Source organism: Tursiops truncatus, chromosome 13, assembly GCF_011762595.2.
Source record: "Tursiops truncatus isolate mTurTru1 chromosome 13, mTurTru1.mat.Y, whole genome shotgun sequence".
NCBI lineage: Eukaryota > Metazoa > Chordata > Mammalia > Artiodactyla > Delphinidae > Tursiops > Tursiops truncatus.
Window position 1 is genome coordinate 87776814 of NC_047046.1, and position 16686 is coordinate 87793499.

Below are 16686 nucleotides of genomic sequence, written 5' to 3' on the forward strand. Positions count from 1 at the left end.
GGCGTCCCTCTGCCTTCACACCCCTCGGCCTTCTCGCGGCCTGTGTCTGTGTCTGAATCTCCCTCTGTCGGAACCCAGTCGTGTTGGTCGAGGGACCACCCCCAAGACCTCACCTTCACGAATTCTCTCCTTTTTAAAGGCCTGTCTCCAGGTGAGGTCATATCCGAGGTGCTGGAGGGGGGAGCGGGGTCAGACCTTTGGGGATAGGAGTCAGCCCGTCACAAGGGTTTACCGACACGTGGGCTCAGTTTTTGTTTGTTTCCCATAAAGCCAGGTGACGCTCGTGTCTGTGTTTTGGCTTCCCTGCTCGCACTTAATTGCCGTCACTGCACTGTCGGTGCAGATGGGGCCTCGGCTCCGCGATTCCCCAGAGTAGCGCGCCCGCACCAGCCCCACCCGCCGGCGTTTGGAAACAGCGCAGCCTTCTCCTCCCAGGAGGCGGGCTGCCTGGCAGGAGCCTCAGTTCCTCCGAGCGTTGGGGCTGCCGGTGCTCTGTTGGGTCCACTTACTCAGCCCGGGGTTTTTATTTTTAACTAAACAGCTTTCCCAACAGGTGGGCCGCTAATGACCCCTGGCAGAGTGCTTTCTGCTCCAGGATTTTGTCAGGCGTAGACTGTGCACACGGGCCTTCCCAGGAGGTGCACGGCCTTTGCCGTGGGGGCTGCGGGGGCCTCTCCAGGAAGAGGCGTGTGTGACAGGCATGCAGGCGTCTGCCTGTAGATTCAGGTATTCGAGGCTCAGGGTTTTCTTGTCCCTGCTCCCTTTTTTGTTCTGGCGGCAGGACTGCATGGTGGGGCCCAGTGCCTTCCAGCCGTCGTGCCCGTTAGATGAGGAGAGCAAATCGGTAGGGTTTCATTTGTTCCAGAATTTTCTCTGTTGTGCTCAGACCCTCTTTTTCTCCACAACTAAAGCACACATGAGTGAGTTAGAGCTGCCAGTGGATAATGTAGTTCCAGGCGCCGAATGAACACAGCTAAACCTTTTTGGAAGTTTGTGGCAAAGAAACAGTGTGAGAGATGAACGTTTCTAAAGCATCGGACAGTGAATACTTCCTTTCTGGTGGCACATTTAGGAGTCGAGAGGTAGAGAAGCAAGGGTTACCGTGGACTGGGAATCAGGACCTGGATTTAATTCATAAATGTGGGAATTTTAAAAACCCATTTGGAGGCATTTTAAAATATAAAAACTGTTTATGCAAGCTGTCCTTTCTTTATAATTATTACCTAAGAAGAAGAAGGTTTTGAAGCTAACCTGCTCAAGCACACAGGCCCACACACAGTTTAGGACCTTCTCATTTTCATGGACCGTGACGGGGCGTCAGTGAACCCACATCATCACTGCAGGTGCAAAGGTAGCTACCGTGTCTCCAGGAGCTGCTGTGACCAAACCCCACAGACGGGGCGGCTTAAACAGCAGGCGTTTATCCCTCAGGGTTCTGGGGCCTGGAGTCTGCGATCCAGGCACCGGCGTTGAAGTCCTTGGACCAGGACCACCCAGGGGCCTTGCCCTACCTTGACGGCCCCTGTAAAGACCCCACATCCAAGCGCGGTGGCCTTCTGAGGTCCTGGGGTTAGGACTCCAACCTGGGACTTTTGGAGGGACCAGCTCAGCCTGTGACCCCTGGTGGCAGATGGGGTGGCTTCCTCAGGACCTCAGCAACGGGGAGCCTGCGGGAACGCGGGTGTTTCTGGGGGGTCGTCCTGCGTCAGGACGCAGAGCTGCTGCCTGCTGTCTGCTCTGGGGTCTCGGTGATGATTCCCTGGTTGAGTGCCCTGCTCCATTTATCTCTTGGTCCCAGAGCTCCAGGCGAGGTGTGACGCTCCCGGCGTTCCTGTGAGTTCACGCCAACGAACGCTGTGAAGGCCCCACACTTCCCCCCGAGGGTTTGAAGTCCACTTTTCCCTCTGTTTTGGTTCCACATCAAAATGTGTTTCCTGGTCCCTGGCGATGTGTTTCCGTGTGATCCCGTCAGCAGGTGCAGGGGGTGGGGGTGGGGTGGGCGGCTGGAGGCCACGGGAGAAGAGAGAGGTCGAGGCACTCACCTGCCGGGAAGGTGGCCAGACTTCCTGCCCACGGGGTCTCGGGCTGCCCAGCCGGGGTGCCCAGTGCTGCCAGGCTGCGACGTGTGGGGTGGACGGCTTATCGGGACAGATCCACCTCCCAGCCTGTGGTGCGGCGCCTCTGGGCACTTCTGCTTCCGTCTTGCCGGCGAAAGGAACTTTTTAATGAGAAGTGAGCAGCGTCACTCTCTACCCAAGGAATTTGGGGGCCGTGGGCTCACTGCCCCTTTGGGGTCTTTCTGTCTGTACAGCGTGCGTGGCTCGCCCGTGTGCAGAGCCTTCTGATGGGCCCGCGGGGTCACGGAATGCTGCTGAATTCTTCCCACAGGAGGTCTGTGAAGCCAGCAGCAGTGTTGGATGGAAGTTCATGGCTTTCAACTAAGACTTTAGACTTATTTTAGCGCCTCAGAGAATGACGCTTCTGCGCTTAAAGCTTTGGGGAAACGCAGGCGGCTTGTTTTAAGTGCCCCCCGCGCTCACGTCCGACAGGCCGCGAGCCTCTTCAGAAGGGGGCGGTCTTCCCACCTCGCTTCCTTCTGTGGACGAGAAAGCGATTCCGCCAAGGATGGTGCCACGCGGCTCCCACGATCGGCTGCGGCCGTGAGGGTGGAGGCGACCGGCCGATTCCCACTCCCGGTGGATTGTTTCTCCTTGGTGGCTTTCAGAGGACGTTGTATTGTCCCAAAGGAACTAAAGTTTAAATGTCCGTTGGTTCAAGCGAACGTACTTGAGCGTCTGCCCTGGGCGAGGGTCCGTACCCAGGGTCCTCGCTGTGTGTGTCCAGTGAACTTGTGTTTCCTTCAGGACAGGCTCGGGGAAAGCCCCAACTTCTGAGGTCTTAATGTCTCTGTCTGTGCCCGGCATAACCTCTGGATTTGCCTTTAAAGGGGCAAAGTTACACGAGGAATGTGTAATACTTAAAAGGAAACTAGTTTTGGGAATGCGGAGCATTTTAAGGTGAGCCTTTTGTGACATCAACAGCACACGTGTTGAATTAAATTCCTGCAGACAGACTTTGCTGTTGTGATTTGAGTACTTAAAGAGTGGACTTTCTTCAGGGGCGAGGGCCCGCGATGAACAGGGTTACTTGGGGCTACTGGGTTCAGTGACCCGAGGGGCTGCGTGTCCAAATCAGTATTTCAGACGCGGTTTCTTTTAGGTTGTTGGGTCCGATCGATGATTTTAATAACATCCATAACCTTTATGCTGTGTCTAACTGTTAGTTTCCAAAAGTCCGATGAAACTACTGCTGACTCTGACTGCATTTTGTAAGTTGTTTGAATATTTCGGAGTGTATCCTAATTTGGAATAAGATTAAATGAAGCCGGAGGTGGTAACAAATCCAACTGCACGTCGTTCCGCTGGGGCAGCCCTGGCCCCGCCCGTCTGCACTCGGTGGTCTCCATCGGGCCAGCCCACGCGGGCTTCTGGACCAGTCAGTCACTTCTGGGTTATTGTCTCTCTTCTGACCTGGCAAAGGACCCTCAGCCACATCATCTGAAGATCACAAAAGGAAGCTCGCTGGGGACTCCCCTGGTGGTCCAGCGGTTAAGACTCTGCGCCTCCACTGCGGGGGGCTCAGGTTCAATTCCTGGTTGGGGAGTTAAGATCCCATATGCGGCACGGCCGGAAAGTTAAAAAAAAAAATTTTAAAAGATTACCAAAAAAAAAAAGGAAGCTCACTGATAGCGAGCTTTAAAAAGAAGACAGTTTGTGGGGAGGTCTCTGCACGGTCCCCCTGAGCACTTGCTTACAAGACCCAGCGCCAGGGTCACGTGTTCAGGCCCCACTAGTAAGAGGTAGAGCTGGACTCACGCCGTGATTAGCTCACCCCAGAGGCGCCCCTGGCTGGGCCCCTGCTCCCCGTAGCCCTGACGAGTTTTCCCTCTAATCGGGGGGCGTCGGGGAGCCTGGGACCTTTCTCTGACGTCCGCGTCCTGCTCCCAGGATACTGGTGGCGCTCGGGGAGGGTGGGAGCCCCGCAGACAGAGGTCCTCACGAGGCCAGAGGCTGACCTTGGCCACAGGCCTGCAGAGGCTCCTGCAGGTGAATTCGGAGTCTGAGTGCAAGACCCGGGCTGTGCGTTTCTGCAGTTGTGCTTCCTTGCTGCAGGACTATGTGGTCTCAGAGGCCCAAACCCTCATCCCCGCGGGGCAGGCTCTTTCTGGTTTCCCAGGGTTCACAGCTGACGCCAGAAAAGGTGCTCTGTGTACTGACTTCCAACTGGAAAAGTTAGCCTTGCAGATTCAGCTGTGATCTGTGGGTTTGTGGCAGAGGGAGAGGCTTCTGCTCCACCTTTAGGACCCTTCCCCCAAGGTGTACGTGGAGGACGTAGGCCCTGATTTCTCTTTTTTTTTTTTTTTTGCGGTACGCGGGCCTCTCACTGCTGTGGCCTCTCCCGCTGTGGAGCACAGGTTCTGGACGCACAGGCTCAGCGGCCATGGCTCACGGGCCCAGCCGCTCCGCGGCATGTGGGATCTTCCCGGACCGGGGCACGAACCTGTGTCCCCTGCATCGGCAGGCGCACTCTCGACCACTGCGCCACCAGGGACGCCCTGATTTCTCTTTTTGATGTTGTTCTGTGAATGTCTATTTTTAGCCACGAAAAGGAGAAAGAGGATCTCAGGTACTTTTGCGTTCCTGGAGAGGATAAAATAATTTGAATCTTTGTGGCTTTACACACAGATGTTTGAGTCTAGCCCTTGAGCTCTGCCATGTTGGCTGATCTTGTAGATAATCCGAATGTCCGCAGTCTCGGCTACGGAACCGTCAGCTCCTGGCCTGGTCCTGCTCCCGCCGGGCCGTCCACCCGTGTGCGTGTGAAGGCGGGGCTGCTGCGCTCAGGGGTCTCCCATCCCGGGGCCCCTTCCCGGGTCTCCAATCTTGAGATTTTCCAAACCGTGAGGAGACTCGACCAGGAGCAAGTGTCCAGTGACGACACACACGAGTGACCACAGACACAACAGAATTGCTTTCTGCTCAGACATTTTCCTCCGAGGAGAGTGTGGGGCGCTCGTCGGGGACCCCACGCACCTGCAGCACACCTGGGCTGGGCCTCCAGGGAAACAAGGGAACAGTCCTGCCGGAGACTGAAATGTAATCGTGAGGCAGCTTTAAAACTCGGCCTTCCGTGAAAATTAATGAGCAAAATTGTATTTATATGTCATGATGGGCTTTGCTTTTTAAATAAATGCTTGTAAAATACCTTCTGGGGCTTCCCTGGTGGCGCAGTGGTTGAGAGTCCGCCTGCCGATGCAGGGGACGCGGGTTCGTGCCCCAGTCCGGGAAGATCCCACATGCCGCGGAGCGGCTGGGCCCGTGAGCCATGGCCGCTGAGCCTGCGCGTCCGGAGCAACAGGAGAGGCCACAGCAGCGAGAGGCCCGCGTACCGCAAAAAAATAAAATAATAAAATAAAATACCTTCTGGAAGCTGGGGCTTGACCCACAGCATTGAGCTAGCTGGGTTTTGGTAAAGAAAGCGACCCGCATGTTGTTTTTCCCTCTGAGGTTTCCCGTCCAGGTTCGTCTGTGCTCTGAGCGCCCAACAGGCACCGGCTGCGAAAACCCTCACGACTGGAGCACGGAAGCGGTGCATTAATTACGCCCTGCGTCCAGTGCTCTCAGCGACGGTGCCTTTGTCACTCCGGCCATGTTTTACAGGCTTGTTGAGGTGGATGGTTCTGTCCTCTCCCTGCTCAGGCTTCATGTAGATTTAAGCGGGCTGTTTCCGGGATCTGACCGTTCTGCTCAAGCCTTGGAAGCCCCGGGGCCCCTGGGAACGCCTGATTTTCCTCCAAGAGTCACTTCCCACAGGTGAGCGTAGCCACCTGCAGGGCAGTCACACCGTGATGATGCCTGTTTCCCCTGAGCCCAGAGCTCTGCAGGGCTGTCGGGACGTGCGTGCACTGTGGCCTCAGCATCCCTCCCCGGGGACCTGGGCTCGGGGCCAGTGAGCTCACGGGAGGCGTGGATGGGTCTCACTTTACAGATGGGGAAACTGAGGCACTTGGAAATTGCTAGACACAAAACGAAAGACAAAAGGCTGCAAGGCTCCAGTTGCCGAGTCTGGGGGTGCGGGACGAGGGTGGTCACTGCAGGGCTCAAGGCTGGGAGGATCCAGTGATGGCCGTGAGTCCCCCACTGCGGGGGCACGTCTCGGGGCTGGACATGCACCTGTAGGTGGTACTGGCGTCCCACTGTTTTATTTCAAGTCGGATGTTATGGGGGGTGGGGGGAGGCGGAGTCCGGGGTGCTGCGGTCACTCGCCCTTGGTGTCCAGAGAGCACGGCAGCGGGCGCAACGCCCAGCAGGCTGTGCCTGTCGGGCACGGGGTCTCCTCTGGCCTGACCACAGGCTGAGCTCCGTTTCAGCGAGACCCTCGCTGGGGCCGTGAGCTTCTCTAGTCCTCAGGGAGCAACGTGCCTGATGCAGGTACGTTCCTGCAGATGATCTGAGAAGCTTATTTTTTACGTCCTGAGCCCCTGAAGTCTGTTTTAAACTTAGAGTTTGGAAATGGAATGGTTACTGTTTCATGACTGTCCAGGGTTTTCTGTGGGTCCCCTATTAGAACAGATTCAGGGTGAACTCTGGGAGCTGCCCCCTGACGGTCCTGGCATCTCTGGGTAGAAATCAAATCCGAGTGTCAGTTTCATGGCTTGTTTATGCCCCATCCCACACTAGCTCGGCGATTCTGTTTCTTGGTTTTTATGAGCAGTGTGGCAGGTATCATCTGAGCTTTCTCAAGCCCTGTAATGACTGGTTAGCAGCAGGCTCTAGTGGCATCTGAAAAGGCATTTGGGGCCCAGTAACAGTCACAAACTCGCTGGCGTCTGCCCCCTGTAACAAACAAGAGGGTCAGTGGAGAAGCAGAGGGACCACCTAGAGCTCAGCTTCCCGCGGGGGTCCTCACCGAGTAAACATGCCTCCACCCATCCACCCACCCTTCTTTCCATCCACCCATCTGTACACCCATCCACCCAGACATCCATCCACCCACCCAAGGCATGGGCCCTCCCTGTGCCCTTTGTTCCACTCCAGTAGTGGACGTGAGGGAAAGGCGGCGTCCTCCCTTGTCTAGACAGTTCTGGTCCCCGGGGACGGAGGAACTGGGTGCAAATGCAATTGTCTAGTCTTGGGTCAGGAGGAGAAGCCCCAGTAGTTTGAGAAATTCCTCCAAAGTAGCTTATTTTCCACCTCAGCTGGATTTCTGGACAAGAGCTCTTTGTGTCCCACTGGGCTGCCCCCACATTGAGTTGTAGGAGCATCTGGTGTCCTTAGACGTGTCTTCTCTCGGGAGAGGTTTTAGGAGTGGAGGGCTTGTTTTCCTGGAGAACAGAGGGCCGGCTCTGTAAGAGGAGGGCCCCGCAGCGATGCTGCCCTCTTGCGAGCCGAGGAGGAGACCCCAGGTGGCTGTCCGCCCGGGAGAGGGGCCAGGTCCAGTCTGCCTGGGGGTCCTGGAGGCTGCCTGGCTCCCCCCGTACAGGTGCAGGGCGGTGGGAACTGTCGGGATGCAAGTCTGGACGGCAGGGCCTGAGAGGCTTACGTGAAACTGGCCTGTTTTGCGGGGGGCGGCGGGGGGATGAGTGGTGCAGAGTAAGGATGACGGCAGTTTTCCGGAAAGCTGGAAGGAAGTCTTAGCCCCTTGGATTTCTCCACACCCTGTTCGGTGGAGCCACTGAAAGCAACGGATTCTTATGAAATTCCTGAATTGATCATTAAGAAAAAAAAAGAATCTCTCCACGGTGGCCTCGCTGTTCTTGTTCTGAAAGTTCCAGGTCCACGACTGAGTTTGAATTGGATTTCTGAGCAGACCTGGGCCTGGCAGAGCCTCCGGGAGTGTGGAGAACGAGCAGGTGGCCCTTCCTGGGCTGCCCACCTCCCGAGCACGCCCCAGGCACTGCACCCCGTCCGTGCCCCCCCAAGTCCCCGGGGCATGGGGACAAGTTGGGGACCGGTCGGGAACAAGTCAGGGCCGAGGTGGCAGCAGGGAGGCATCTGGCACTGGTGTGACCCAGACAGGGCCTCTTGGGGGGGATCCTGGGCCTCAGGACAGGTCATTGGCCGCAGAATCTCGGGGTGCGGGGGCCCTGCCTACAGCACCCGACGTGGGGCTCCCTCCTCTCGCCTCGCCCGCCTCCTTGCATTGTACTGCCCGGCTCTGTCCCTCGGCCCCCTGTTCACCCACCAACGTCTCCGTAAAAGCACTTTTCCAGCCTCCAGGAGTGGTCAGGGCATCTCCTCCAGGCCACCGTCCTCCTCGTGGCCAGTCCTGTCCCCGAGTCCCCTCAGCGCCATCTGAGTGACAGTGCAGAGGAAGCCGGTCCCAACAGCTGGGGGTGACCACCCGAGACCTCCGGGCGTGAGTTCCTGTCTGAGGCCCGCCCCCCAGTCCCATCCCTTCCAGACCCATCAGACGTGCAAGGCCAGCCCCGAAGGACTTTGGCCTTTCGTGGATCACAGCCAGCCCCTCCCCGAGGGCTGTTCCCTGGGAGGGTGGGTGGGTGGGTGAGGACGCCACCCACGGCCCGCGAACCTCTGGGGGGTCATCAGCGGAGAGGTCGGCTTCTCCAGGGCGCCCTCCAGGAAGGCCGGCCTTTCTGGCATGGGAGGAGCTTCCTCACCCATGCCTCTTGGGGGCCCCAGGGGCAGCTGGGTGGACCTTGGGGCGAGGTGTGTGGTCCCGGCCAAGCCTTGGCCTGCGGGAGCCCCTGCTTGATTAAATAGCTGAGAACTGAGCTGATGACCTTTTTAAAATTGGAGGGGAAAAGACAAAACACAGCTAGTAAGAGGCGGCCATGGGCTCCCGACCCTGGGAAAACGTGTTGCTTTAAAGTTGGGGTGATGTCCTTCCCCTTCTGCTCTGGTTCTCGCTCTCATTCGGGCGGACTTCAGTCCTGCCAAGTTCCGAGTTTGTAGCTTCAGCTCTTTTAGAAACAGAAGAGTCCTGAAAGCTTTTACAGTTTTCTTCTAAGTGATAAGTCCATGTGAGCCTTAGGTCTCAGAAAATTCGGAATTGAAAGGATTCTACCCAAACCATCTGAACCAAAGAGCAGCCCCCTTCCCGGGTGTCTACCCGGAGGGAGAACTCCACAGCACAGGGGCTTTGCTGATGCTCTTGTCTCGGCGCCTTGCAGTGGGATGTCCAGTGCACAGGGGTTCTCTGACGTTGAGTGGACAAGGCCTTTTTTTCCGGGAGAAGGTTCCGGAAGGGCTCCAGGCTCGAGTGCAGCCAGTTTAGGGAAGTCGCTGCCTCTGACTCAGTCACCGAGCTCGCCAGGGCGAGAACAGGAAGGTGAGAAAGTAGACGGTTTCGGGGGTTTACAGTTCACATCCTTCACTGTGGAGACTGTTCAATGGTGATAAACAGAGGGCAGTGAATCCCTGACAGCTCCCGGCCCTGGAACATCACTGGGGTAACTTGAGTGCCTGTTTCTCAGCGTTGCTCTTTCGCTCTGTATCACAGAAAACCAAACTGTACGCGAGTCAGAGACTAGTCCTGGGCCGCCATGCCCACGCCTAACTGACTGACTACTTGTGGTCCTCTTGCCTCACCTCGTCACCCACACCTGTTCCTTGGCAGTAACTCCCAGACCTCGTGAAGTCTTACCCATCGATATTCAGCGTGTCTTTCAGAGATGGGGGCTCAGTTTTAGAAACGAATCATGACCCCGGTAGATACCGTACCCGACACTGATATGTGATTTAAGGGAATCCCTTGGTATCACCGAGCAAGCGTCCAGACTCCCCTGGCGTACTTTCTCCGAGGTGGTCGGATTCCAACTCCAGGCCTCCCGATCGGCTCAGGTGCAGAAATCTCTGTTTTCCCCGCCTCAGCTGTAGGGGCTCGGCAGGCCCCAGTCCGGGGCACCTGGCACACTCCTCTGTCCCTGGCGTTCGCGGTTTTTCCTCGAATTGGTGCAGAATCGGGGCCCTGCTGGGATCTGACTCCGAGTTTTGGCGAAGTGGTGCGTGCCGTTCCCTCAGAGGCGGGTTCCGGCGTCTCCGTGGTGGCAGCAGCGGCCGATGAAGTGGTTTACGTGGAGAGGCCTGGGGTGAGCAGGTCCAGCCCGAGCCCCGCCCCGCTGGCCGTCGGGAGCACAGAGGGGGGTGGGGACGGAGTGAGGCTCTCCGGAGTCCTGAGCCCTGCGATGACCTTGGTTTTGAATCAGTGCGAATGGCCTCGGTCCGTCTGTGTCCCCGCGGTCAGCCGCGCTCCAGGCCGGGTCTCCTGTGCTGGAGAAACACGTCATTGGCAGGCTGCACCCGCGGAGACTGGCGGGTCGGCGGGTGTCCCTGGGTCCTGCTCAGGGCCGGGTTTGGCTGGTGTCGAGGCGTGTGCAGGCGGCCGGCGGTGCCGAGGTCAGAGCTGCGGTCTCGTAAACACCTGCTCCGGGGCGGCACAGCTTTTGCTGAAGCGCGGGAGGCTGTCTGTGAAATCCTTTGTGTGCTGGAAAGACTGCCCCGGACTCGCGGGTACCCAGGGAAGCCCCGAGCAGGTGACCACAGTGGCCGGGCAGGGAGGAGGGGCCCCGGGCAGCTGGGGCAGGGCCTGGATGGGGGCGGGAGACACGGGCTGAGAGAAGTTCAGGTTCGTCTCGGGCTCTGCATGCCCGTGGGGAGGTGGGCTCCAGGCTCCAGGCCGTGAACTAAGCGTCAGAAAAGATCCTTCACCCTTTTCCCGCATGAAGGAAGCACAGAGATTCGATAGGACACGAAAGGCTTTCCGGTGGGAAGTGGATGGTGGCAGCAGCTCCAGGAGCAGGGGATTCAGATTGGGGCCCAGGGGGCTCCCCAAGGGAGTCGCGTGACTCCCTTCCTTGTGTCACACGAGCCGGCGTCCCCAGCCTGGAGGCCAGGGCCAGCCAGGCCAAGCCAGGCTGCTTAACACCTACTCACAGCGGGGCTCCTGGTGGCTCGGGGGGGCCATGGGCCTGGTCCACCCCTCGGCCCTGGGGGTGGGGTGATGGTGCCGGTGGTAACGGGTGGAAACCGCAGGCACTCAGCGCCGACGGGCACCAGCGTCGCTCCTCGGTGTGGGGGGGGCGGTGCGTGAGATGCGGCCTCCAGCCTCCTCTTCTTTAAACGGGAGCAAAAGGAACGTGACTCAGGTCCTTACGTGCCAAGTGCACAGCAGCCAGTTAGAAAACCTTCTATTTGCAAGAACTCCAGACTCACAGAGAGCTGCAGAGCGGCCTGTGCGCCCCGCAGCCAGGGCCCCAGCAATGACAAGCTGATATTAGGGACGGTGGCCGTCATCCCGGAGTGGCCTTTGGAGACCCCGAAGGAGCCAGAGTTGGGGTGTGGGGGGCCTGGAGTCCCACGTTGCCATTAGTCAAACGCGTGTAAGAGGTCAGGGGACGTTTGAGAGGCCTGGAGACTTTCAGAGACGTTACCACTGGGGGTTCAGAGTGTTTCAGTTTATTGTTACCACGTGATGGGTGCGTGTTACAGCGTTACAGGAAGATGCAGCCTCAGAGCGCCCTTCCCCGTGCGGTTTGGCAAAGATTAAATCCATCGGGCCCTGTGTCGGCGAGGCCGTGCAGGGGACCTGACCCCCGGGAGGTGTCAGGAGCCCCAAGTGTTCACGCTCTTTGACGGAGGCTGTGGATCTGTGCTGAGGAAATGACCAGAAAGGCCACCAGGATCTCACGCTGGATGTTCACACCTCTGGTACTGATAAGAGCAACAAATTGGGGGCAACCCCCAAGTCCGTCCACAGAGCACTGATCAGTCACCTGCAGGACAAGACGTGACGCTGAGATCAAGCCCTTTTTGAACAATGTGCTAAACTGCCCAACATGTGATCTTTACGTTAAAAGCCACAGGGCACCGCACTGTGTGCCTTACGTTGTTAAGCTCTATCCCTCTTGTGTGAAAATACTTGCAGACACACGCCCAGCTGTGGAGGTAGTTTCTCTGGTTGCTTATGAGATGTGTACGTGTGTGTGTGGAGAGAACGTAGGGGAGCTTCTGTTCGTACAGATCAGCGGGATCTTAGGTTCGAACTGCACCGCGTGCTGTCTTGGCTGCATTGAGTGTGGCTTTGTAAAAAATCCAGTCAAGTTGGAGGTGAGTTTGAAGTTATTCAGCAGCCCTGGGCTGAGGCCATGAGAGAACTCTCCTGATGTGGTCCCCGTGGCGGCGGCTCTCCGGGTCGCTGGTGACCCCCAGGAATGACGCTCGGCTGCGGGGCCCGTGAGGGGGTTGGGCTGGGACAGCGCAGCCGTGAATCACCGTCCTCGCGGCAGGGGCCGCTGCGTCTTGGAACATTGCTTCCAGTCTTAGGCCTTTTCTCTGAATCAGAGATACATTTACAATTTTTGTGGAGTTGCCAAACTCATGCTGAAAATGTCCAACCCCAAACAATAATTTAAATTGTCTGTATTACAATATTTATTTTGCGGACCATTCTAACTTTAAATTGTCTGTATTACAGTATTTATTTTGCGGACCATTCTAACTCGAAACTGCGCTCACGCTGTGTTGCTGGCTTTGTCCGTGATTCAGGAGCCAATCATTTCCCCAGATCTATTCCTCTATGGCGTTCAAGTGCGGAGCGGCTCAGAAGTTGCTTGCCCTGCGCAGACGGCGAGGGATTGCACTTTCCATCCTTCCTTTGCTTCTCTTTCCGTCGCACACTCTCGTTTTTTAATTTCCTGGGAGTCAGATGAACCTAACTTTTATTTTGTTTCTCATTTGTTTCTTTTCTATTTACAGCAGAGGACAGTGTTTTCACTTAGATCAACAGTATGTATAAGATAACAGAACAGATTAGTACGTTGGATATTCTAAACGGAGACGTGGTCCGCTCCCTCCGGGCGGGGTGTGCTGAGCTGGGCGGTTTGTCTGGGGGTCGGGGCAGCTCCCGTAAGATGCTAGTTACCGAGGGCCGGCCTCGCGCTCGAAGCCCGTGGCTCTCTGGTCCTTCGTCCTGGCGGTGTGGCCGCATGTGTCGCTGATAACACGTCAAGAAAGTGCTTCTGCGCACCACAGCCCGGGAGACTGCCAAACGCATCGCGGAGCTTCGCCCACCAGGAAAACTCCCATCCGATTCTGTTTAGCGTTTCTCAGAAGCCACCTGGCACTGGGGGCGGGGCGGGGGGCTCCTGCGCTCAGCCCGTGACTTGGGCGTTTCCCTAGTCTGGGCATCTCGGAATCTCTGCGCACACACGTGTCCGTCCCATTCTTCTTGGTCACATCGTCTTGAGTTTTCCGAGGCTGTACTTAGTGAGAACCGGGGGGCTGGGGGCATCTTGTTGACGTGGAATCAAAATGTAGACAGCAGACGGGGGCCCGGCGGGTGGGCGATGAGCATCCCACCCGCCTGCGGTCTCGCTTCCTAAGAAATCTGGGTTTAGGTTGGCCGTTGAATAGAGGGTTTTCAAGTGCAAGTTGGTCCTGGAATCTGACATGTAGTCTGGAGGAGGGGCTTCCCAGGGTTGGAAGGCTTTCCATGCAGACGGTGATTTTAGGGCCCAGCAGGGTGGACACGGGGGCTGAGGGACACACTCCAAAGCCGCCTCCGTGCCTGCACGGAGGTCCTGGCCCCTGGGGGGCGCTGGTCTTCCCCACCTCCACTGGCGTCTGACTGTTGGACACGCCCACTTCACTGTATCTGCGGTGGATTCCAGTTAGGATTTTAAATTTCTCGCTGCGTCGACACAGATGCAGCCTCTTCTCACGTTAGAGCCTTTGATTTGCTGCTCGAAGGTCGAGCTCAGGCCCACTGGGAGGCCCGTCCGCCCGGGTGGCATCGGGGCTGGCGGTGTCCCTGGGACCCAGTGAACACTTTATAGTGGGGTGTGGTGTGCGCGGCCTGCGTCCCGCCAGGCTCTCAGCAGCGCCGTGTGCTCTCAGAGGAGCCCAGCGGGCGGGGCTGCAGAACCCGAGGGTGGACAGGGTGCCCGCAAAGCTGAGTCAGCAGTAACTGCACGTGCGTGGCGAGATGATTCCGTTTCTGCCGTCACTAGAAAACCACGAATGCCCGGAAATGTACTGTCCTTTCCAGGAGTATTTTGCACGTTTTTTAGAAATTACATGTTTGATTCCAATTCAAGCTGACTTCTGGGCTTTTTCTCCTTTCAAAAAGTACCTTTATTCTATCTATTGTCTTGTGTTTTAAAAATCACCCTGATTCATCGTCTGAGATGAGGCGGAGAGGCTGGGGGACGTTTCGGGGAAGTAGTGTACCGACTCCTTCCAGGCTGAGACGCCACGAGCGCTGCGTCCGTGTGTCTGGGCCTCTAAACAAAACCCACCCTTCCCAGCCACCTGTCCCAAACAAGCCGCCAGCACGCACGGTCTCTGCTGCATGCGCGGAGACGGACACGTCAGCGACAGGCGGAGCGGGGCGAGGGGACAGTGGCGCCCAGACGGCGGAGACTCTGGGAGCAAGGGCACCTTCAGCGCCGTGTGTGGAGGGCGAGACCTGGGCGCCTCCCGTCCACCCCTGCGGGGGCAGGGGGTCCTCACACTGCCCCCGCTCTGCAGCCCTCCTGGCCGGCCCGGGCTTGGCTTCCAGACACTCTGAGGTCTGACGAGCAGCATCTCTGTTGGGTCAGGTTCTGCATCCGAGAGGGGAGGGGGAGGGGCTGTCACCGTGGGGACCAAAGCCACCCCACCCCCACTGGGCGCTCGTTGTAGGAAGGCAGTGGGTGGGCCAGACCCCAGCTCCTGTGAGGGCCTGGCGGCCTCTGCCTGTGGACTGTGGCTTTTGGCGTCAGCCTTTTGTCTTTTTACAGGGCAGGACCCTGAAGCATGTTCTGTAGGGAGAGCAGGACCTTTGGCCTCACGTGGACCTGGTTTCAGGTGGCAAATGGCCTCCATCTCCCGTCTGTGCAGTGAGACTGTCAGTGCCCCAGAGATCTGAGCTTGTCGTGGGCCTCGTGGACCCCTCAGGCAGGGCCCGGCTCACTCCCCTCTCCCCTCTTCAGCCTCCAAGTGACAAACCCGCCTTGCAAATCTGCCCTGGGCCCCAGGGCCGCTCCCTTGGTTCTGTGGTCTTTGTCTGCAGCTCACTCGTGCCCTGGGTGGGCGGCTGCCCAGTTGTCGTGCACGGAGCACGGGATGTAGGGGGCTGGGCGAGATTGCCGCAAGCCCGCCATTTTATCAGGGGCCTGGCGGCACCCCCGACGGTTCACTCCTGCCCGCGGCCAGCGCGCGTGGGACACGGGAGGGGAGCCAGGCCGCCCAGTTCTGAGCCCAGGCTGATAGAACTGTGATTCTGAAAAGGTCTTTAATTCTGGAACCTATCTTATTAGGGAGGTTAAATAATTTATAGGCCTATCGTGAAGGAAGGAAAATATTTTAAGGTCGTGTGGGAAAATGTTTCCATCTTATTCAGAAGCTCGTCATGAAGGCCTGACAAGGCTCTGGGCGTCCATCACGATCGGGTTGCCGTTGGCTGTGTCAGGCCGTTATCCTTATCGATGGGAATTTCAGATACAAGCCCGGCAGGATGAGCTGCTTCCCAGGGCCCCAGGGTCTTAGGTGGGTCTGTGGTCTGCGGGAAGCGTGGCATGAATGTTTAATGCTCTGTGTTCCATTTCAGCCCGTCTCTCCCTGCCCTCGACTGGCAGCTGCCGTCACACTCAGGACCATACGAGCTGAGGATCGAGGTGCAGCCCAAGTCCCACCACAGAGCTCATTACGAGACGGAGGGGAGCCGGGGGGCCGTGAAGGCGTTGGCCGGAGGACACCCCAGTGTGCAGGTATCCGCTCTGCTCTGACCCCAGGTCCTGTCCCTGCTGCAGGGGCAGCAGCTGGGGCTGGTTTAATCCAAAGGCCACTTTGCGGTAACAGCTAACAGCACCTTTCATTTTCTGTCTTTTTTTAAAAATATTCTCATCTCCCAACCAGTTTAGCTAAATATTTTATGCACAGTCAAGCCCCAGTTTTCTCCTCGATACATGGAGTGGTACAGTGGCACAATATACAATGGCATAGAGGTGCCAAGCTCTGCTTGCCTCTGGAGCTCACAGACCAGCTGCACTCGTGACACCTGAGGCTCCTCGTCGGTGGGACTGCTCTGGGGGAGCAGGCGAAACCCTGAAGATCGTGGGGGCGTGGCCAGCCCGGCGGGGTTGGGAGGACTCTCCTGGAGGGTGTTGCCAGCAAGCCTTTACTCAACGAGGAGGCGGAATGGCTGGAGCTTTTGCTTGTGTCTCCTGGTGGGTAACTGAGGGGACCTCGGTACAGCCCGGCTACTGCTTTGTGCCGGTGGACAATGCCCTTTATCCCCATGCGTCCCTGAGCAGTCATGTTCCACTCAGAACAGATGGGAAAGAGGGAAGGGAGAAGCCAAGGGGAGACAGTGTGTCCAGGAAGATGCCCTGGGCCACCTTGAGGGTCCATCTCGCTGCCTGGATGGTGGCCAGTGGGCAGTGTGGCCTGGGGGCTGCTGTCTAGACCTCTTAGTAGACTTGACCTTGGTGCTATTTCGTTTGAAGGTGTCCTGGAATAGGAAAATTTAAAAGAAAACAAATATACCTTTGAAATAAAAGGGCTTTATTTTTGAGGACCTTTTCTTTAACAAATCTGTAGAAATAAGTGTTCAGGGTTATTAGAACCAAGGACTGAAGCTTCTGCTGAGAAGCTCCCCCTCGATTTCTAACCCAGCTGCATTTTG

At 57.4% G+C, this 16686-nt stretch overlaps 1 protein-coding gene across 8 annotated transcripts in view; it reads left to right on the forward strand.

Moving 5' to 3' along the window:
• NFATC1 (nuclear factor of activated T cells 1) overlaps window positions 1-16686 on the forward strand; it is a 102626-nt gene that overhangs the window by 15934 nt on the left and 70006 nt on the right. For all 8 annotated transcript variants that reach the window (XM_073790842.1, XM_073790840.1, XM_073790839.1 and 5 more), the window contains one exon: window positions 15610-15769. In XM_073790842.1, the coding sequence (XP_073646943.1) occupies window positions 15610-15769 (160 nt within the window). The remainder of the gene's footprint in view (window positions 1-15609; window positions 15770-16686) is intronic.